This window comes from Drosophila subpulchrella, chromosome 3L (genome assembly GCF_014743375.2).
Source record: "Drosophila subpulchrella strain 33 F10 #4 breed RU33 chromosome 3L, RU_Dsub_v1.1 Primary Assembly, whole genome shotgun sequence".
Taxonomy (NCBI): Eukaryota; Metazoa; Arthropoda; class Insecta; order Diptera; family Drosophilidae; genus Drosophila; species Drosophila subpulchrella.
This window is the reverse complement of record NC_050612.1, coordinates 21101686-21122363: the sequence shown is the minus strand read 5'-3', so window position 1 is coordinate 21122363 and position 20678 is coordinate 21101686. Positions and strand designations below refer to the sequence as shown.

At 38.0% G+C, this 20678-nt stretch overlaps 4 protein-coding genes across 8 annotated transcripts; 3 read left to right on the top strand and 1 right to left on the bottom strand.

Annotated features, from left to right (window-relative positions):
• The first annotated feature begins 25 nt into the window (after window positions 1–25).
• LOC119552861 (39S ribosomal protein L15, mitochondrial) lies at window positions 26–1124 on the top strand. The gene is made up of 2 exons (XM_037862747.1): window positions 26–231; window positions 298–1124. Exons 1-2 carry the CDS (start codon window positions 127–129, stop codon window positions 1051–1053), a joined length of 861 nt encoding a protein of 286 aa, XP_037718675.1. The 5' UTR covers window positions 26–126; the 3' UTR covers window positions 1054–1124.
• LOC119552858 (presenilin homolog) lies at window positions 1054–3666 on the bottom strand. Of its 5 annotated transcripts, none has more exons than XM_037862739.1 (9): window positions 3561–3666; window positions 3254–3505; window positions 2947–3185; window positions 2669–2878; window positions 2390–2610; window positions 2230–2328; window positions 1915–2172; window positions 1499–1663; window positions 1176–1444 (listed from the first exon to the last, which is right to left on the bottom strand). In XM_037862739.1, exons 2-9 carry the CDS (start codon window positions 3422–3424, stop codon window positions 1176–1178), a joined length of 1632 nt encoding a protein of 543 aa, XP_037718667.1. In that variant the 5' UTR covers window positions 3425–3505; window positions 3561–3666. The 5 variants fall into 5 exon arrangements, with proteins under 5 accessions (XP_037718668.1, XP_037718667.1, XP_037718666.1 ...); XM_037862738.1 differs by having other exon boundaries at window positions 3254–3502; window positions 3561–3657; XM_037862740.1 differs by lacking the exon at window positions 3561–3666 and having other exon boundaries at window positions 1054–1444; window positions 3254–3424.
• An 8817-nt stretch (window positions 3667–12483) lies between these two features.
• On the top strand, window positions 12484–13740 carry LOC119554346 (G-protein coupled receptor Mth-like). Its single transcript, XM_037865213.1, has 6 exons — window positions 12484–12541; window positions 12644–12817; window positions 12869–13066; window positions 13133–13301; window positions 13361–13558; window positions 13615–13740. The coding sequence occupies exons 1-6, from the start codon at window positions 12514–12516 to the stop codon at window positions 13673–13675; spliced, it is 828 nt and encodes a 275-aa protein (XP_037721141.1). The 5' UTR covers window positions 12484–12513; the 3' UTR covers window positions 13676–13740.
• A 5463-nt stretch (window positions 13741–19203) lies between these two features.
• On the top strand, window positions 19204–20453 carry LOC119554620 (G-protein coupled receptor Mth-like). The gene is made up of 6 exons (XM_037865613.1): window positions 19204–19254; window positions 19357–19524; window positions 19576–19773; window positions 19840–20008; window positions 20068–20265; window positions 20322–20453. The coding sequence occupies exons 1-6, from the start codon at window positions 19227–19229 to the stop codon at window positions 20380–20382; spliced, it is 822 nt and encodes a 273-aa protein (XP_037721541.1). The 5' UTR covers window positions 19204–19226; the 3' UTR covers window positions 20383–20453.
• Window positions 20454–20678: the final 225 nt, after the last annotated feature.

Genomic DNA, 20678 nt, shown 5'->3' with positions numbered 1-20678 from the left:
GGTACATAATATTGAACCGGTTGGTATTATTAAACTGACTAAGTGTGGTCTTACTGTATGCTCGTGCTTAATTTAATTTTTCACCTGTAAAACTAAATTAATTAAATAAATTAAGAGAATTTGGCCATGGCACACCTGCGGGAGACCTCAGACAAGGCGCTGAAGATGCTGCGCACGTTGCCGCGTGTTCAGATCGGCAATCTGCGGCCAAATCCCAACTCCAAACAAAATGTGAGTGGTTGAATAACAACATGCATTTATGGACTATTTACTAATAATATAACTATTTGCCGGCAGGACAAGCGTGGCAGGGCGCAGCACGGCGGAGACAAGCACGGAGCGGGCAACAAGGGATCCGGCCAGCGGCAGAACTTCATGCGGCTGGGCTACGAGACGGGGAACCAGCCCTTCTACCTGAGATTCCCCTACGAGCCGTACTACAAGGGACACCACATGAAGCGCCAGTATCCGCCCATTTCGCTGCTCCAACTGCAGGTACTCATCGACACCAACCGGATAGACATCAGCCAGCCCGTTGACATCAGCACGCTGTGCAACTCCGGCCTCTTGAAGCTGAAGCCCGCCGAAATGGAGTACGGATTCCAGCTCACGGACGACGGACTGGACAACTTCCAGGCCAAGATCAACATTGAGGTGCAGCACGCCAGCGAGGCGGTCATAGCAGCCATAGAAAAGAACGGCGGGGTGATCCGTACCGCCTACTACGATCCTCGCAGTCTACACATGCTGGTCAATCCGAAGAAGTGGTTCGAAAAAGGAGTGCCCATCCCCAGCCGTATGCTGCCTCCTCAGGATGCCGTCGACTACTACACGAATCCCAAGAATCGCGGTTACCTGGCCAATCCCGAGGAGATCAGCCAGGATCGACTGGTGCTGGCCCAGAAGTACGGCTACCAGCTACCAAAAATTGAAGATGATTCCGCCTACGAGATGCTCACCACTGCCAAGGACCCCAGGCAAGTATTCTATGGCCTGGAACCCGGCTGGCTGGTCAACATTGTGGATAAAACAATCGTCAAGCGCAAGCAATAATTAGTCGAGTTTGTTACTATGCATTTTGTTAAATAAAGAAGTGGATTACAAAAAGCTTTGTTAGACTATGATACTGTGGGACATTTTATGTGTCCTTGTCTTTTCTTTCTTTTTTTTTTAGTTCATATAAACACCTGCTTGGCCGATAGATCCTCCATGAACGGCTTGACCACAGCACTGGTGGCGAAGCAGAATATCAATCCAAAGGTAATCGAGATGGGCAGGGCGGGCAGGGCCTTGCGCCAAATGGCCAGCAGCAGGAGGGTGAGGCAGAGACCAATCAGGATGGCCACAAAGCAAGCGATTGTGGTCGTCCAGTCGCCGTAGCTGGAGGCTTTGCCCACTAATACCGAATAAAAGATGAAGTCGCCGAGACCCAGTTTGATGCCACCTAGGAGAAATCATTCATCAGATAACTATTTCGCGATTACTTTGTGATTCTTACGTTCTTCTTGCCCATCCGGATGATTCTGATCTGGAGCTGTGACTGTTCTGTACTCGTTTGAACGCTGGGCGTTTCCACTCTGAGTACTTTGGACCTCAATCTGGCGACGGGCCACACGTTCGCTCAAATTTGCGGACCATTCCTGCGTGAAACCCGCGGCCTCGGCTGGAAAACCAACAAAATTATGCTTTAGAGGTGAAACTTTATAAAAATGCCTTGAAATAGACTTGATAGAGCCAATTTCGCAGCTTTATCTCGGATGATATTCTACTAGCAGCGCTTTATACCATATGCCCAACACAACTAAACAAGACAACAAATACATAAGAGTACAACACACAGACCAAATGCCAAATAAGCCATGTACACATTTCAGAGAAGTAGGTAAATCATATAAAAAAATAATGCATATGTACCGTTTCCGCGCAAATTGCTTTTAAAAGTCACAAGTGGCATACCTTCAGTTGCCAGTACACTGCCGTCATCCCGCTGATTCTGTCGCGGATGGGAGTTACCTGAGCGTGAGCCACTAACCGCGGCCGCCTCCGGCGAAGCCAACGAGTTTTGGGTGGCCCTCGTGGTGGTGGTGGAGTTGCTGGACGAGGGCGATGATGAGGCAGTGGCCTGTGATTGTTGTGGCGTAACCGTGCCCACAAGTGCGTAAACGACAGTGGCTGGAAATAAGGGTCTTGTTCGAAATGATACTCTTCAAAATACTGTATCGTTATTACATGAGTAGATCAGAGCGGGGAAGATTTGTTCATTGCGCTCCTGGGCCGTTTCGACCAAGATGCGAAGAGGTCCTCTTGGGGAGAGCACAGCTATGAGATCTATAAACGAACGAAAAAACCAGTAAATAGATTTAGAAATCTCGAGATTAATCGAACTCACCCCAAATAGAAATGGCAGCCAAAACAGCCCAGGCAGTCCATTCAGGCAGGTATTTGATAAACACCAAGGCCATCAAGGCAGCCACAAAGATAAGATATCCCTGCTGCAACCGCAAAGGACCCTGCCAGTGAATGGACATCATTCCGACCACTCCAAAGTTCCACATAATCAGCAGGGCAGTGGGATAGTCCATGGGTATGTTATAGGCACGAAGGAGCTCTCTGAAATGAGCAAAATATTAATGATGAACTTCATGATATATTAGTCACTAGCACTTACTCCAAATATAAGTACGTGAAGATGAACAACAGCATAAAGGAGGAGAGAATCAGCCAGCCGTGGATGATGCGGTAGCAACGTTTCTTATACAGAACAATCAGCAGAATTGTCATTACCACGACCACGCTCATCAGAATCAAAGAGTTGGCCAAGGCGTTCCAGAATTTGACGCTGGGTTCTGGTGACTTCTCATGGAAGGGAGTGTACAAGCTAGAGGAGTGCAAAGAAGCATTAGTGGATAATGCCAGGCGAGGTGGTGAAATCACAGTTGATCATACAGATAGACATCCGTGCTGTTGTAGAAGCTGATGGAGTTGATGGTGGCCACCACTACCAGCATGCACAGGGAGACGGGCACAAATAACTTGATCACATGCTGGGCGCCGTATTTCAGGCCCTGTTCCTCCTCCAGTTCATTTGGGGGCGGACCACCGGGTCCGCCGCCACCTGCAGTCAGTCTTGAAGGCCTCTGTCCGCCGGGCTCCCGCATCACCACATTGGGAACCGCAAGTATTGCCTGGCAGAAAACGCCATTTGAAAGTCAGTTAGTAGTTGCCACAGACCCACAGATTACTCGATACTCACCGCATCCGGTTGATCCTGATTGCTGGAGCCGTAGTTGTTGCGCTGCTGCTGCTGCTGCCGCCTTGGAGGACGCTCCAAACGCTCCGCCTCGCCGTTCTGGCTGCCCACATTGGCATCGTCCCCGGTGGCGAGTCCGGAGGAGCACGAAGCCTGGAGATTGACAGCAGCCATCAGTGGTGTGCGTTCGTTCGCCTCCGTAGCGCTGGACGCCTCCCCCTGCGAAGCCGTAGTTGTGGGATGGGGTGGGAGCTTTTGGCAGATCGTCGCCGATTAGGATATCGATTATAAGGATTCAATTACTACTTACAATTAGTGAAACCAAAGAAAATGTCGCTGGGCAAAACTTTCTTTTGTTTTGAAGAAGGTAGCGTTGTGTAGTGTAGTGTAGCCAGTAGTGATGAGAATTGTGCCACTCACTACTCATATCGATGGGCACCTATCGTATAGGGGATGCGCAACTAGCTATTTTTATGCGGATCCTTAAAATCATTGGATATGCCCGATGCAACTTCACGGAATTTTTCCTAGTAGCTTGGAAAGTTAGGTAAAGCTTTATTTATAAGAGCTAAAAATATATGAATAATAATACCTCCCCGGTTCATCCAGGCCTTAACAGTACAGCAGGAGCTTAGCGTCTAGGCTCGAACCGGTTTGCCCTGTCCTGGCCGCCACAGAGGAAATGGAGCGCCATTTGGACACCATAATATAAATAATATCTTCTAAAACATAAAATGTGTACTTATTTCTCCTTATGACTCCCATTGTAGCCTCAAATACTTTCTGTCCCCCGCTTATTGAGGACACCTTCCCGCTATAGCGAAGACACTTTCCCGCCATAGCAAATACACCTTTCCGTTAAAAATATCGATAGCTTTCATGTTATCGATATGCATCTATCTATGCTTAGAAATGTTAGTACCTTACAGTGTCATAACAGTGACCCTCACAGCGGGGACACCCTCCTCACATAGCGAAGACAACCTCCAAATACACAACAAGAAACTATTGAGTACAATTAGGCCGCAAATTTAAAAATTGGCCGTAGAATTTACTAGTCCAATATTTTCTTACCCAAAAAATAGGACCCAATGGTTCAAAATTATGAAAGGGACCTCACGAGGTAGCCGCCTCAGACCTTTGTCAGTTTACTTCATGATCATTTATAAATAGTCTTACAAATGCTGCAAAAAATGGAATTCCCTTTTTTAATATTTTATTTCTAGAATTAGAAAACTTGTGAAAAATTGCAAATTAATCTGTTTAATAGATGTAGCAAAAGGGAGGCTACCAAGCGAATTAAAAGCCATATATTCGACAGTTTTGCATTATTTTTTAACTAGTTTTCAAAAGAAAAATGATTACAAGCAAAATATTTTAAAAAATTGCACTGTACCACCTTACTTACAAATTAAAGGCCGTTTAAATTAGCAGAATTTTCATCTAAGCAAGTGTACTAAACTTAAAAAAGGGTACATGCAGTTATATTGCTAAAAAAAATAAAGAAAGAAAGAAAAAGAATAACAAACTATTTTTATTTTGTAAGATATTAATATTCCCTGAGTATAAGCTAATAATTTGTAATACATAGTGACTGGTTGAAGTAGGTTGAATAGATCAATTTAAAGCTTTGCGGCTCCATTTGCCATTTTCTCTAATAAGCACTGCAGAATTTTTCGCAGCTAATATTTGAGTAAATGCTCAAAATTAAATTTTGCATAAACACGAACGTGCAAGCGGAAGAGCGGAGGGAAAACCTGTCGCTCACTCCATATCCGCTTTCCCGGCTGTCAACGGGCTATCGCGCCCTTGACACCTCCCAAGCCAACCAAAAACCACCCACCTGCACCACCCACCGCCCAACGCCACTTTCTAATGGCTCAGTTCGGAAAAAAACACGCCGTTTGCAGAGGGCAAATGTTTATTTATGAATTTCTTTCACTTGCGGCCCTGCTCTCTGTGGATCGAAGTGTCACCAGACAGCGACTTTAACCACGACAAATATTTTGGCGGGGCAAACTTTTTACTCGTATTTAATTTGTTTTGGTTTTTGCATTTTATAGCCCAATTAATTGGGCAGGCAAGCGGAGCAAATAAAGTGGCGTCCTTGCAGATGATAAATCGGGGAAGCACACAAGTATTCCACCATTCACCGATTTGAGTGCAGTGGGTTATGAGCCATAAAAGTAGATTCCGAAAACCCACGCAGAAACACTTCAAACAATGCATTTTAGAAACTGTAATTTAATAAACTAAAATAAATTAAATAGGCGAATGGCACTAAAAGGGCACTAAAATGAGCCTAATTCGTTCAACAAAATAATTCAATTTCGAATAAATATACAAGTTGCTTAAATTTTAAGAAAATTTGGTACATTTTAGTTTTTGAATGAGTTTATTAGATTGATTTGTTGGTTAAAAATATATTTGTTTATTTGTATAAAACACATGAAACTATAGTTTTTCTTTAAATTTATTTAGAAATTATTTTTTCGAGTGCTTGGTTATCGCTCATACATTTCCATTCATTACAGGGCCGAGGGCTGGCCAAAAACTATGCCCATTGCCACGCCCCGCCCGGCAATTTGTAACGCCTTTTGCTGTCATCTCCTGTCAAAATGGCATTCATAAAACCGACTCTTTGGCCCAGTCCCCAATTTTCGGCAAATTGTCCCCGTTTATTTCGCCTGATAATGTCTCAATAAAATGTACCCGGCATCTTTTATGGATAGGTGTTGGGCCATATGACTGGGTTTCTGCTGTAGGTGTCTGCCATCGGCCATCTACACACTGTATACCCAATATCCCCTGTTGTGCCAAACTACTTTGCAGTTATCAAAGCTGTAAATTTTCACGATCCCAAAGCATTCTGCTTGTAAAAGATGGAGGGTCGTTTTGGAATGATTACTTATCTAATTTGGACAGTTTAAAAAGATTTTCTACTTACAAATTAAAAAAAAAATTAAGTATACTGAAACTTTTACGCGAAATCAAGTAATTTCCACTGGCACTGTTGTTTATAGAATCAAAAAAAATTTCGATTAAAAATTATATATATAAGATGACATTGTTACTTTTTGTCTTAGCAATAACCCCATATTTTAATTTTAGTATAACTTTACTAACACCTTTTTTTAGCGTTTAATTATTTCGTTATCCTTCGTTTTTCAAATTAATTGAGTTTCTGTGCCAGATTACGCAGCTAAATGTTTTATCTAAGTATTAAGAACATCAATGAAGGTGGGGAGGAAATAAATCAGCCTTCTACCTTCGCTTTGTTTGTTTTCTAGCTTCTTTTATCTTGAGGCTCCCTTGTGATTCAGAAAATTTTCCGTTAAGTTGAAAAGCTGCCGCCCAAGGCTTTTCAGACAACTGCGAAATTGTGCGCTGCATTTTTCTTATGGCTTTGTAATAAATAAAGTTTTAATTGGCCATCGACAGGAATCTGAATCTTGGCAGCAGAGATTATAATTTCAGATAATTCGCACATCTCAACAATTTCAATTATGGTCAAGGAGTTGGGCAATTAATGTGCGGACAAATCAAGAGCAAATTGCCATAATTAAAATGCGAGTCGGAGGACAAAGTCTAGACTCCGTTCATAGTTCACCGATAAAACTTGAGTAATTTGGGCTACGTGATGCAGCTTAATCGAAGCGAAGCATAAACATACTTGAGATAATCAATTTATGGCTTTACACGCCTCGTAATTTGCCAATATCGATGCGGCATATTCGGATTTCAATTTCCATATGGCTGTGGAAAATTTCTTATTCAGAGCTGAATTAAATTCCCCTTGAAGACAAATAAATGGAAATTGCCGCGCCCTCCTTTCTTTTCCTCGGTTTTCTCGTTCCTGTCCCGGGATGCCTTTCTTTCTAATTTCCTTTTATCGAATTTACGATTTGTTGGTCATGTCATCAACTCTCGACTACGGCGACGACAACACTGCGGATACGCAATGTTCGGTGGGTTTTGGTCGGCTTTCGGTATTCGGAACTCGTTTTTCCTTTTGTGCCTGCATCAATCCTTGATTTGCAAATTATTTTTGCATTCCACAGAAACGATTTGTGTTTTTATAGTTCCGAACGCTGGCATTTTCCCCTTTTTTTTGGGGTCCTGCCTGATAAATTGTCCCACATAAAGAGCAACAAGGAATCGACTCTAAAGCCTAGGATTCAAATTTAAAAAGCATGAAACGGAAATGTGGGTGCGACAATAAACGTAGAGTTATGTGTACGAGGGAAGCTTGTTATTTTGCCTTACGATAGGTGTTAAATCTTAAAGAGGAAATCGGCTTTGTGTCTGGGCAATTTTTTAGAGTAATATTGACGTGATTTAGTTGAAATGGTATCAATCTAATGTTAAATGCTAAAATAATAACATAGATATTAGAATAATATTCCATTTTAATTTACAAGCGAATATGTTTTAGCGAAAACCAAATATAAAGGTTTTTATGTTATTATAAAATTAATTTTTGATCCTTTTTATGACAGCTCTATGAGTTCATATTACTTAAATATTACAAAAACTCTATATACCGAAAAGAGATTATGATCAAAAATTCAATTTTCTTACATGAACTAATTTATTATATATATAAAAACTCGAAGAGCAACTGTTTAGTATCATAGAAATATAAAAATATATTAATAACTATTTTAACTTTCTGGACAACTTAAATTCATAATTGAAGAACTGCCAGCTTGTAATCGCTGATAAATATGATTTACTGATTGGCCCACAATTGTATGCATTTGTAAACATTGCCTATCACTCAATAAGTTGAACTTTACGCAAAGCGATCAATAAAATGAACGCAAAGGCGGCTCTGCAAAGAACTCTCGTTTTTATCAGCCGTCTGCCGATTTAATTTATGGGGATTCGAATAGGTGAAATCTTTGGGACGCCGCAGGACCCGTTCGCATGCATTGCCAAATGTCATGTGGCGCCGCATAACCCGCCCCGCCCCGCCATCCCGGCTTACCGCCCACGCCCATCGAGCCAAGTCCTTTTGCCCGACATTTACAAAGTGCAGATGGGAGAACTCCACATCAAGGCAAAAAAAAATTAAAGGCAAATCCAGACGATGATGCTGGCCACAACTGTTTGGATGCACTTGAAAAAATATATACATTTTATATATTTTAAGAAAAACATCGTGACAACCCGTCTCTTGAATAATTCAGGCAAACAAATTGTCTGCCATCTTTTGGTAAAATTAATAATTTGCTTTATAAGTTATATACAAAATTTTATATGGATGTTTACGCTTATTTTTAAATCAAGAAGCTAAATAATTTATTTGTTATAATGCAAATTAAATTGAAGAACTAACAAATTTATATTTTCTTCAAGAAAAATTCTACCAATTTATTACCTCATAGAAAATATGTTTAATAAACAAATACAATTAACTAAACAAAAGAAAGTTTTCTAGAACTATACATTTTTAACGCCATTCACTTAAAATTACTAAAAATCAAGGCGAATACTTTATTGAGTGACGTGTTGAGTTCCAATGAAAACCACATCAAATTCCCTATAGATTTTTTCTCCTAATAAAATATAATTACAAATATATAAATAAAACTCAGCGTTATATGTATATTGAGTATATTAAAAACAAGCTGTGAACAACAATAAACAGCCTTTTATGTTAAAAAATTCGGCCTCTCAAAAAAGCTTTTTATTACCGATGGTCAGTCGAGTTTGATTCTTTGTTAAGAAGACATATTTTCAAAATGCGTGCGGAAACTTTTGGTGTGTATAATTATTATTTAAATTATTTAAAGTATTGTGGCTTCTCCGATATTGTAAATAAATATCATAGTTAGATTAAAAACGGGAGTACGCAGGAGAAAAGATCTTGGAAACAGCAAAATAAATCGGCCAACCTTATTAACTCTGTTTCAGATGTTTCAGCCTTCATGTTTTCAATGATCTGCGCTGTTCTTACCATCTTCGTTTATCTTTACGTTAAGATTCTCCGAAATACACTCGGCAAATGCATAATAAGCTGCCTATTTTGTATGGTCGTGTCACATCTTTATTATATACTAGTCTTTTTAAAGTTAATGGAAGTAAGGATGTACTTGGGTATGTTATTGGATGAATATCTGGTCTGATTTTTAACTTGTTAAATTTTTAATATTTACAGTGCACTCTGTGACATTCTTCATGAGCGCTTACTTTACATGGTCTTCTGTAATTAGCTATCATTGTTGGCAAACCTTCAAGCCCGTTAAGAGCGAAGAACACCGATATCAATTTCTGGTCTACAGTGCTTTTGTCTGGATCACGGCTGCTGGCATTGCATCAGTGTATATTTTTAATGAATACGAGTTGGCGCATGAACTTGGTAATTTTAGAGAATGTTTAGAAAGTGCTACAGTAGAACTTCCATAAATTGTACCAGAAGTTGAGAACAACAACAAAGGGGAAAAATGTATGTATTTACATTTTCACATTGCGCGAGAGTTCAACGAACTCTCACAGTTTTGGAAGGTTTACTAGTGGTATCAAAATTGTTATTGTTAAAGTTATTTAATAATATTTACTCTTCGAGATTGACTGTATTAATAACAAATTTTTTAGGGCGTACAATCTTTTTATTAGGGTGGCAAATCCTAAGTATATTCAATTTTATCATGTTTATCCTGACTGCCAATAACATTTGGAAAGTGAAGAGAGAAATGAAGAGGTTTGAGCGACAGAAAGAAACCACAACAACCTGCTTCAATTTCGATACTCAAACGTAAGACCAAACGTATACCCGTTACTCAAATATATAACGATTCATCTTGTTTCCTTGATTCCATTTTCAAACATAGCCATGCAGTCTGTTTAAGAATTTCCGTCATCATGGGCGTAACTTGGATTTATGGTACCATTAAATTTTTTTTTTACCATGCTGATTACAACGAAGATTTTTTCTTAAATCACATTATTGTCCATCTCTACTTTGGAATTCTCTATTTTGTTTTGCTTGTTCTTAAGCGCAGCACCCTGAAGCTTTTAATGGAAAGGTATGAACTACGTGATCGAAAGAGACATTTTAATAAACATTTCCCTTTTATCACAGCATTCGTGAAAGAAGCAATGAAAAGCAAGTCCGTGCTCAGAGGAAAAAAGACCTGGCCGAAATATCTATGCAGAAAAAAAGCGCAGTAAATGCTAATGAAGCCCAACTCTCATAACTCAAGTCTTAGCCCGTCAAGTGATAAATTCAAATTTGAGAAAACATATTACTTTCTACTTTTCGAAAACAAAGGTCTTTAAATCCCTTCAGAGGTTGTTTTAAAGAATGTATAATCTTCAGAATAAATTTTTTACGATATTTGTTTGTGCTGATATTTTTATAGCTATTAATAATTAAATGTGAATTTACCATATAGCTTTTAGCGCTATTATTCTTATACACTCGTCCTAATGTAATACATTATCTTATATATTCAATTATGCATTTGTTAAAACAAATTACGATTAAGAACAAATAGAATATCAATTCTTTCAGTGTTTCTCAGAGTTGCATTGCAACATGACAATAGACTGTTATTTTTGTAAAGTTCCGAAAAAATTTGTTGTTAACCCGGGCTTGGAATAATACCAAGTTGAACGTAAAGCCACCAAATAGGAAAATATTTAACACAGGCTTAATAAAATTGACTAATTTTAAAACAGGACATGTTATTTTAGACAGAAAAGAATATGGAAACATTTTTAACTCTAACCCCCAAGAATAAAATATTTTTTGTACGACTTTAATTAAAGCCTTCAACAAATAAACCATTTTCATATTTGAATATCTATAGGTTAGTTAAATTAAATTGTATTAAAATGAAGATATACAACTTTACTTGAAATTACCTAGAGTAAAAGCAGATAAAAAAATGTCAACAATAAAATAACTTTTAGCTTCCTTAAACTATTTTGGGCCTTTTAAGATTGTAGTATATGTTCATATTATCTCATTAAATTAAAACCACGTTAATAAAATATATGCAATTTCTTTGTTCCAACTCCTAATCATGTCACTTTATTTAAAGTTATGAAACCTTCAATTAGGGATTCCTTAGGGATTTTTTCGTGTTCTAGCAACATAAGCACTCTGCTTAATTGGCTTAGCGGAGGAGTTGGATATCCAGGAGTAACGCGGATGCCCCAAAGATTGGCCAATATTCCGTCCGACACGTTTTCATCTCTATGTGACCGCATTCCGCAATCGAATTGGCAAAAGCCGGGTTTTTGGACCAACTGGCACAGCAGCCGTGCAGTGCGATGCGAAATAAATGTTTATAATTCAACGGAAATGCCCGGCACGGAAGCTTCACAAAAATCCACCCGCAACACCTCCCTTTTAGTCCCTCCACATGTATACTGCTTATAAATACCTCTCTGTGTGGTGGCGATTGTTGCGCTTTTCTTGTCGGATGGAAAAACATGGCAAATGCCTTATGGCTGATGTGCATTTCCCCACAAGAGTTAAGTTAAGTTGACTTGAAGTTTCAAGCTGTTGAGGGTTGATTCCTGCCAAGAATAGCCCTCACTTAATAGCCAGGAACCCAACGATATGAGTGCCTTTTGAGTATGCAAATGGGAAGTGGAGCCCATTTTGGTGGACACCTCAGTTTTTTTTTAACTTCCGTGACATAAATCCGGTACCCGCTGACCATCTACAGCTGCGGTCACAATAATAGCTAAGCCAAGCTAGAAAGCTAAGAATATGGACAACAAAATTCAGAATTCTATTACTTCTTACAATATAAAACTCACTTATCTTTTAAGGCATTGCTCTAAGCAATCTTAAATTGGTCCCCAATGAGTTTTGTTTGTCCAGTCGAGAGTCAAATACCGATTATTCACGATACCGATTTCCTTACGTTCAAAAGGCATGTTGGATCTATAATTAACTGCTCCCAGAACACTTTTTTTAATATTCGAAGAAATGGCCAGCCCAACGAAAACATGAACGTTTTTCGTACAAATCAACCAGTTCTACAGGGAATATATCCTCATAATAGCAATTAAGTTCTGTTCTTCCTCTTACCAAATAATATAAAACACATAAGGGAGCAAAAAATTCAAAATTAATTCAAGCTACAAGCATTTTGTAATTGAAATATTCTTAATTATACTTTAATATATGTGTTACGCCTCTTGGGTGTACTTATACTGAAATGCAGGGCTTCAAAGCAAAGTTATGAAGCTTGAGGATCAGTCGAGTTTTGGCTCGAAGTGGAGTAGGTTGTAGATCCTAAATGGCGTTGTATTATTACGGTGTTGTCGGTACGTCAAGTTCCTGACTGACTCTCGGACATTGTTGATACAATGCATATCGAAATTTGGTGGTCTGCGAAAATCATTATTAATCTGATCCTTTTTTTCCAGTCATGCCGATATCGCTAACATGTGTTATCCTTACAATCGCCGCTTATCTTTATGTTAAGGAGCTCCGAAATACACTCGGCAAGTGCCTTATAAGCTGCCTTTTTAACATCTTCTTGTGGCAGAGCTTAGGTTTAGTCCAAATGTGGTTCTCAGTACCCGGTTCCGTTAAAGAAGGTTCGTATGTTTTGTTCGGGACTTGAAGACTAATTTTTGATGTCCTTGCAGTTTCCTTTATCTTCTTTTTTGCGCACAATTTGTGGCTCTCAGTTATAAGCTATCATTTATGGAGGACTTTCAAGTCGGTCAATGGCGAAGAACCCCGTTTTCTGTTCCTGACCTACAATGTCTACGTGTGGTTTCCTACTACGATCCTACCTGGAGCCGCTGCGTTGATATACATTCTTGATCAACCAACGAATACAGGTAACTGAACATTTGCGTAAATCGAAAACACTTTTCTTTTTCACACCATCTATCTTTCCTTTACAGTGAATATGTTTTTGCTATTTGCCTTCCTGACATTATTAATATCCAATTTCTTTAATTTGACTATGATCATCTTAACGATCACCCACATTCTGAAATTAAAGAGACAAACTATGAAGTTTGGGCAAAGGGAAGGGGAGATTACGACCTCCATAAATTTGGACAGTGAGACGTAAGCAACATTTATTCGAAAACCTGGTATTGAAGATTTATATTTCTTCCGAATTTCAGACATAGTTATCTTTACTGGCTTCGGATCCTTTTTGTAGTTGTACTGCCTTGGTCTCCTTGGATTGGTTACTTTCAAAATGATATGAAATTAAAGCACCTGGTATTTGATGTTAACGACTTTATATGTTGGGGCTATGGTTTTTGGCATTTTATACTGCTTATCCTAAACCGCTCCACCCTAAGGCTACTCATGGACAGGTAAGTCCTATATGATTAACCAAGACCTTCGATTAACCTATTTTCTGTCCTTCCAGATTTTTAGAAAGTCCAAAACAGCAGTGTGTCCGCGCTCAGAGGGTAAAAAACCCGGCTTAATGAAGGTTTACTTAATATTGCACAATTGTTTTTCATATTTTGTCAAAAAAAAATAAAGAAACACTTTGCCTTAAATTTCGTTTGAGTTTGCCCATGGTTATCTAAGCGCATCTGTAATTTCTAGGCCGCAAATGAAGTCGGTCAGAACATGACGCCGTCATCCGTCATCCGTCATCTGACACGCTAAAATCGGGCGGAATCCTCTAAGCTGATTTACTTCAAGTTGAGTGGAGAGCACTGGGAGTTGCCTACAGAAAGAAGAACAATGGTGGTGTCAATGACTGGGTCCTGAAATCCGGAATCTTGAATCCAGAATCCCGAGCTGCTCCCCTGTTTTGGCTAATGAAAGTGGACAGGGACTGCTGGCAGCAGCAGCGCTTAAGTCAATTTGAGTTTGACTCGGGCAGCGAATTTTGCGAATATTGACGTGATTTAGTTGAAATGGTATCAATCTAATGTTAAATGCCTTTTTTAGGCAACAACTGAGGGAAACAAGTTTTTTTAAGTTCAGAAAAGTTGTCTAAGGCTACTCTGTAACAAAAAAATGGTCGTATATAAAGCCAATCCTTAACAAATTAGTTACAAACACAATTAACAAGAAAGGAAGCTAGCTTGGGCATGCCGAAGATTATGTACCCTTGCAGGTCGTTCCTAATGGAAAAAATAAAAAATAATAACATAGATATTAGAATAATATTCCATTTTAATTTACAAGCGAATATGTTTTAGCGAAAACCAAATATAAAGGTATTTATGTTATTATAAAATTAATTTTTTCATAATTCATAATACTTAAATATTACAAAAACTCTACATATATACCGAAAAGAGATTATGATCAAAAATTCAATTTTCTGATATAAACTAATTTATTATATATATAAAAACTCGTAGGCCAACTGTTTAATATCATAGAAATAGGAAAATATATTAATAACTATTTTAACTTTCTGGACAACTGAAATTCATAATTGACGAACTGCAAGCTCGTAATCGCTGATAAATATGATTTACTGATTGGCCCACAATTGTATGCATTTGTAAACATTGCCAGTCACTCAATAAGTTGAACTTTACGCAAATCGATCAATAAAATGAACGCAAAGGCGGCTCTGCAAAGAACTCTCGTTTTTATCAGCCGTCTGCCGATTTTATTTATGGGGATTCGAATAGGTGAAATCTTTGGGACGCCGCAGGACCCGTTCGCATGCATTGCCAAATGTCATGTGGCGCCGCATAACCTTCTTTGACCACGCCCCGCCCCGCCATCACGGCTTACCGCCCACGTCCATCGAGCCAAGTCCTTTTGCCCGACATTTACAAAGTGCAGCTGGGAGAACTCCCAAGGAAAAAATTAAAGGCAAATGCAGACGATGACGCTGGCCACATCTGTTTGGGTGCACTTGACAAAAAAAATACATTTTATATATTTTAAGAAAAACATCGTGACCACCCATCACTTAAGTAATTCAGTCTCTTAATTATTTTAACTACGAATTGTCTGCCAACTTTTGGTCAAATTTAAAATTTGTTTTATAAGGTATGTTAAAAGTATATCTGGATGTGTACGCGTATTTTTAAATCAAGAAGCTAAGTAATTTATTTGTTTTAATGCAAATTAAAACGAAGACTTAACAAATTTATATTTTCTTCAAGAAAAATGCAACCAATTTATCACCTCTTAAAAAATATGTTTAATAAATAAATACAATTAACTAAACAAAAGAAAGTTTTCTAGAACTATACATTTTTAACGCCTTTCACTTAAAATTACTAAAAATCAAGGCGAATACTTTATTGAGTGACGTGTTGAGTTCCAATGAAAACCACATCAAATTCCCTATAGATTTTTTCTCGAATTCGAATTCTTCGAATTCGGTGTTAAATGTATATTGAGTTCAGTAAAACCCAGCTGCGAACAACAATAATTGACTTTTTAAACAGCTGTTTATGCTAAAAAATTCGGCCTCTCAAAAAAGCTTTTTATAACCGATGGTCAGTCGAGTTTGATTCTTTGTAAAGAAGACATATTTTCAAAATGCGTGCGGAAACTTTTGGTGTGTATAATTATTATTTAAATTATTTAAAGTATTGTGACTTCTCCGATATTGTAAATAAATATCATAGTAAGATTAAAAACGGGAGTACGCAGGAGAAAAGATCTTGGAAACAGCAAAATAAATCGGCCAACCTTATTAACTCTGTTTCAGATGTTTCAGCCTTCATGTTTTCAATGATCTGCGCTATTCTTACCATCTTCGTTTATCTTTACGTTAAGATTCTCCGAAATACACTCGGCAAATGCATAATAAGCTGCCTATTTTGTATGGTCGTGTTACATCTTCATTATATACTAGTCTTTTTAAAGTTATTGGAAGTAAGGATGTACTTGGGTATGTTATTGGATGAATATCTGGTCTGATTTTTAACTTGTTAAATTTTTAATATTTACAGTGCACTCTGTGAATTTCTTCATGAGCGCTTACTTTACATGGTCTTCTGTAATTAGCTATCATTGTTGGCAAACCTTCAAGCCCGTTAAGAGCGAAGAACACCGATATCAATTTCTGGTCTACAGTGCTTTTGTCTGGATCACGGCTGCTGGCATTGCATCAGTGTATATTTTTAATGAATACGAGTTGGCGCATGAACTTGGTAATTTTAGAGAATGTTTAGAAAGTGCTACAGTAGAACTTCCATAAATTGTACCAGAAGTTGAGAACAACAACAAAGGGGAAAAATGTATGTATTTACATTTTCACATTGCGCGAGAGTTCAACGAACTCTCACAGTTTTGGAAGGTTTACTAGTGGTATCAAAATTGTTATTGTTAAAGTTATTTAATAATATTTACTCTTCGAGATTGACTGTATTAATAACAAATTTTTTAGGGCGTACAATCTTTTTATTAGGGTGGCAAATCCTAAGTATATTCAATTTTATCATGTTTATCCTGACTGCCAATAACATTTGGAAAGTGAAGAGAGAAATGAAGAGGTTTGAGCGACAGAAAGAAACCACAACAACCTGCTTCAATTTCGATACTCAAACGTAAGACCAAACGTATACCCGTTACTCAAATATATAACGATTCATCTTGTTTCCTTGATTCCATTTTCAAACATAGCCATGCAGTCTGTTTAAGAATTTCCGTCATCATGGGCGTAACTTGGATTTATGGTACCATTAAATTTTTTTTTTACCATGCTGATTACAACGAAGATTTTTTCTTAAATCACATTATTGTCCATCTCTACTTTGGAATTCTCTATTTTGTTTTGCTTGTTCTTAAGCGCAGCACCCTGAAGCTTTTAATGGAAAGGTATGAACTACGTGATCGAAAGAGACATTTTAATAAACATTTCCCTTTTATCACAGCATTCGTGAAAGAAGCAATGAAAAGCAAGTCCGTGCTCAGAGGAAAAAAGACCTGGCCGAAATATCTATGCAGAAAAAAAGCGCAGTAAATGCTAATGAAGCCCAACTCTCATAACTCAAGTCTTAGCCCGTCAAGTGATAAATTCAAATTTGAGAAAACATATTACTTTCTACTTTTCGAAAACAAAGGTCTTTAAATCCCTTCAGAGGTTGTTTTAAAGAATGTATAATCTTCAGAATAAATTTTTTACGATATTTGTTTGTGCTGATATTTTTATAGCTATTAATAATTAAATGTGAATTTACCATATAGCTTTTAGCGCTATTATTCTTATACACTCGTCCTAATGTAATACATTATCTTATATATTCAATTATGCATTTGTTAAAACAAATTACGATTAAGAACAAATAGAATATCAATTCTTTCAGTGTTTCTCAGAGTTGCATTGCAACATGACAATAGACTGTTATTTTTGTAAAGTTCCGAAACAATTTGTTGTTAACCCGGGCTTGGAATAATACCAAGTTGAACGTAAAGCCACCAAATAGGAAAATATTTAACACAGGCTTAATAAAATTGACTAATTTTAAAAGAATACGGAAATTTCGTGAAAAGTTTTAAGGACATGTTATTTTAGACAGAAAAGAATATGGAAACATTTTTAACTCTAACCCCCAAGAATAAAATATTTTTTGTACGACTTTAATTAAAGCCTTCAACAAATAAACCATTTTCATATTTGAATATCTATAGGTTAGTTAAATTAAATTGTATTAAAATGAAGATATACAACTTTACTTGAAATTACCTAGAGTAAAAGCAGATAAAAAAATGTCAACAATAAAATAACTTTTAGCTTCCTTAAACTATTTTGGGCCTTTTAAGATTGTAGTATATGTTCATATTATCTCATTAAATTAAAACCACGTTAATAAAATATATGCAATTTCTTTGTTCCAACTCCTAATCATGTCACTTTATTTAAAGTTATGAAACCTTCAATTAGGGATTCCTTAGGGATTTTTTCGTGTTCTAGCAACATAAGCACTCTGCTTAATTGGCTTAGCGGAGGAGTTGGATATCCAGGAGTAACGCGGATGCCCCAAAGATTGGCCAATATTCCGTCCGACACGTTTTCATCTCTATGTGACCGCATTCCGCAATCGAATTGGCAAAAGCCGGGTTTTTGGACCAACTGGCACAGCAGCCGTGCAGTGCGATGCGAAATAAATGTTTATAATTCAACGGAAATGCCCGGCACGGAAGCTTCACAAAAATCCACCCGCAACACCTCCCTTTTAGTCCCTCCACATGTATACTGCTTATAAATACCTCTCTGTGTGGTGGCGATTGTTGCGCTTTTCTTGTCGGATGGAAAAACATGGCAAATGCCTTATGGCTGATGTGCATTTCCCCACAAGAGTTAAGTTAAGTTGACTTGAAGTTTCAAGCTGTTGAGGGTTGATTCCTGCCAAGAATAGCCCTCACTTAATAGCCAGGAACCCAACGATATGAGTGCCTTTTGAGTATGCAAATGGGAAGTGGAGCCCATTTTGGTGGACACCTCAGTTTTTTTTTAACTTCCGTGACATAAATCCGGTACCCGCTGACCATCTACAGCTGCGGTCACAATAATAGCTAAGCCAAGCTAGAAAGCTAAGAATATGGACAACAAAATTCAGAATTCTATTACTTCTTACAATATAAAACTTACTTATCTTTTAAGGCATTGCCCTAAGCAATCTTAAATTGGTCCCCAATGAGTTTTGTTTGCCCAGTCGAGGGTCAAATTCCGATTATTCACGATACCGATTTTCTTACGTTCAAAAGGAACACTCTTTTTAATATTCGAAGAAATGGCCAGCCCAACGAAAACATAAACGTTTTTCGTACAAATCAACCAGTTCTACAGGGAATATATCCTCATAATAGCAATTAAGTTCTGTTCTTCCTCTTACCAAATAATATAAAACACATTAGGGAGCAAAAAATTCAAAATTAATTCAAGCTACAAGCATTTTGTAATTGAAATGTTCTTAATTATACTTTAATATATGTGTTACGCCTCTTGGGTGTACTTATACTGAAATGCAGGGCTTCGAAGCAAAGTTATGAAGCTTGAGGATCAGTCGAGTTTTGGCTCGAAGTGGAGTAGGTTGTAGATCCTAAATGGCGTTGAATAATTACGGTGTTGTCGGTACGTCAAGTTCCTGACTGACTCTCGGACATTGTTGATACAATACATATCGAAATTTGGTGGTCTGCGAAAATCATTATTAATCTGATCCTTTTCTTCCAGTCATGCCGATAACATGTGTTATCCTTACAATCGCCGCTTATCTTTATGTTAAGGAGCTCCGAAATACACTCGGCAAGTGCGTTATAAGCTGCCTTTTTAACATCTTCATGTGGCAGAGCTTAGCTTTAGTCCAAATGTGGTTCTCAGTATCCCAGTCCGTACGCCTAGGTTCGTATGTTTTATTCGGGACTTGAAGACTAATTTTTGATGTCCTTGCAGTTTCCTTTATCTTCTTTTTTGCGCACAATTTGTGGCTCTCAGTTATAAGCTATCATTTATGGAGGCCTTTCAAGTCGGTCAATGGCGAAGAACCCCGTTTTCTGTTCCTGACCTACAATGTCTACGTGTGGTTTCCTACTACGATCCTACCTGGAGCCGCTGCGTTGATATACATTCTTGATCAACCAACGAATACAGGTAACTGAACATTTGCGTAAATCGAAAACACTTTTGTTTTTCACACCATCTATCTTTCCTTTACAGTGGAAATGTTTTTGATATGTGCCTTCCTGACATTACTAATTTCCAATTTCTTTAATTTGACTATGATCATCTTAACGATCACCCACATTCTGAAATTAAAGAGACAAACTATGAAGTTTGGGCAAAGGGAAGGGGAGATTACGACCTCCATAAATTTGGACAGTGAGACGTAAGCAACATTTATTCGAAAACCTGGTATTGAAGATTTATATTTCTTCCGAATTTCAGACATAGTTATCTTTACTGGCTTCGGATCCTTTTTGTAGTTGTACTGGCTTGGTTTCCTTTGATTGGTTACTTTCAAAATGTTATGAAATTAAAGCACCTGGTATTTGATGTTAACAACTTTATATGTTGGGGCTATGGTTTTTGGCATTTTATACTGCTTATCCTAAACCGCTCCACCCTAAGGCTACTCATGGACAGGTAAGTCCTATATGATTAACCAAGACCTTCGATTAACCTATTTTCTGTCCTTCCAGATTTCGAGGAAGTCCAAAAAAGCAGTTTGTCCGCGCTCAAAGGGTAAAAAGCCCGGCTTAATGAAGGTTTACTTAAAATTGCACAATTATTTTTCACATTTTGTCAAAACAAATATAGAAACACTTCGCCTAAATTTTCGTTTTAGTTTGCTCATAGTTATCTAAGCGCATCTGTAATTTCTAGGCCGCAAATGAAGTCGGTCAGAACATGACGCCGTCATCCGTCATCTGGGTATCTCCATCTCGGTGACAGGCTAAAATCGGGCGGAATCATCTAAGCTGTTTTACTTTAAGTTGAGTGGAGAGCACTGGGAGTTGCCTACAGAAGGCAGTATCTGAAATAGAAAGAAAAACAAT

Coding starts and splice junctions, on each gene's coding strand:
- LOC119554346 (XM_037865213.1), top strand. CDS start 12,514: ATGGCGTTGTATTATTACGGTGTTGTCG. Junction 12,542..12,643: donor GTATTATTACGGTGTTGTCG/GTACGTCAAGTT, acceptor CTTTTTTTCCAG/TCATGCCGATATCGCTAACA. Junction 13,302..13,360: donor ATAAATTTGGACAGTGAGAC/GTAAGCAACATT, acceptor TCCGAATTTCAG/ACATAGTTATCTTTACTGGC.
- LOC119554620 (XM_037865613.1), top strand. CDS start 19,227: ATGGCGTTGAATAATTACGGTGTTGTCG. Junction 19,525..19,575: donor ATCCCAGTCCGTACGCCTAG/GTTCGTATGTTT, acceptor ATGTCCTTGCAG/TTTCCTTTATCTTCTTTTTT. Junction 20,266..20,321: donor CTAAGGCTACTCATGGACAG/GTAAGTCCTATA, acceptor CTGTCCTTCCAG/ATTTCGAGGAAGTCCAAAAA.
- LOC119552861 (XM_037862747.1), top strand. CDS start 127: ATGGCACACCTGCGGGAGACCTCAGACAAGGCGCTGAAGATGCTGCGC. Junction 232..297: donor ATCCCAACTCCAAACAAAAT/GTGAGTGGTTGA, acceptor ATTTGCCGGCAG/GACAAGCGTGGCAGGGCGCA.
- LOC119552858 (XM_037862739.1), bottom strand. CDS start 3,424: ATGGCTGCTGTCAATCTCCAGGCTTCGTGCTCCTCCGGACTCGCCACC. Junction 2,879..2,946: donor AACAGCACGGATGTCTATCT/GTATGATCAACT, acceptor GCACTCCTCTAG/CTTGTACACTCCCTTCCATG. Junction 2,173..2,229: donor CCCCGCTCTGATCTACTCAT/GTAATAACGATA, acceptor CCTTATTTCCAG/CCACTGTCGTTTACGCACTT.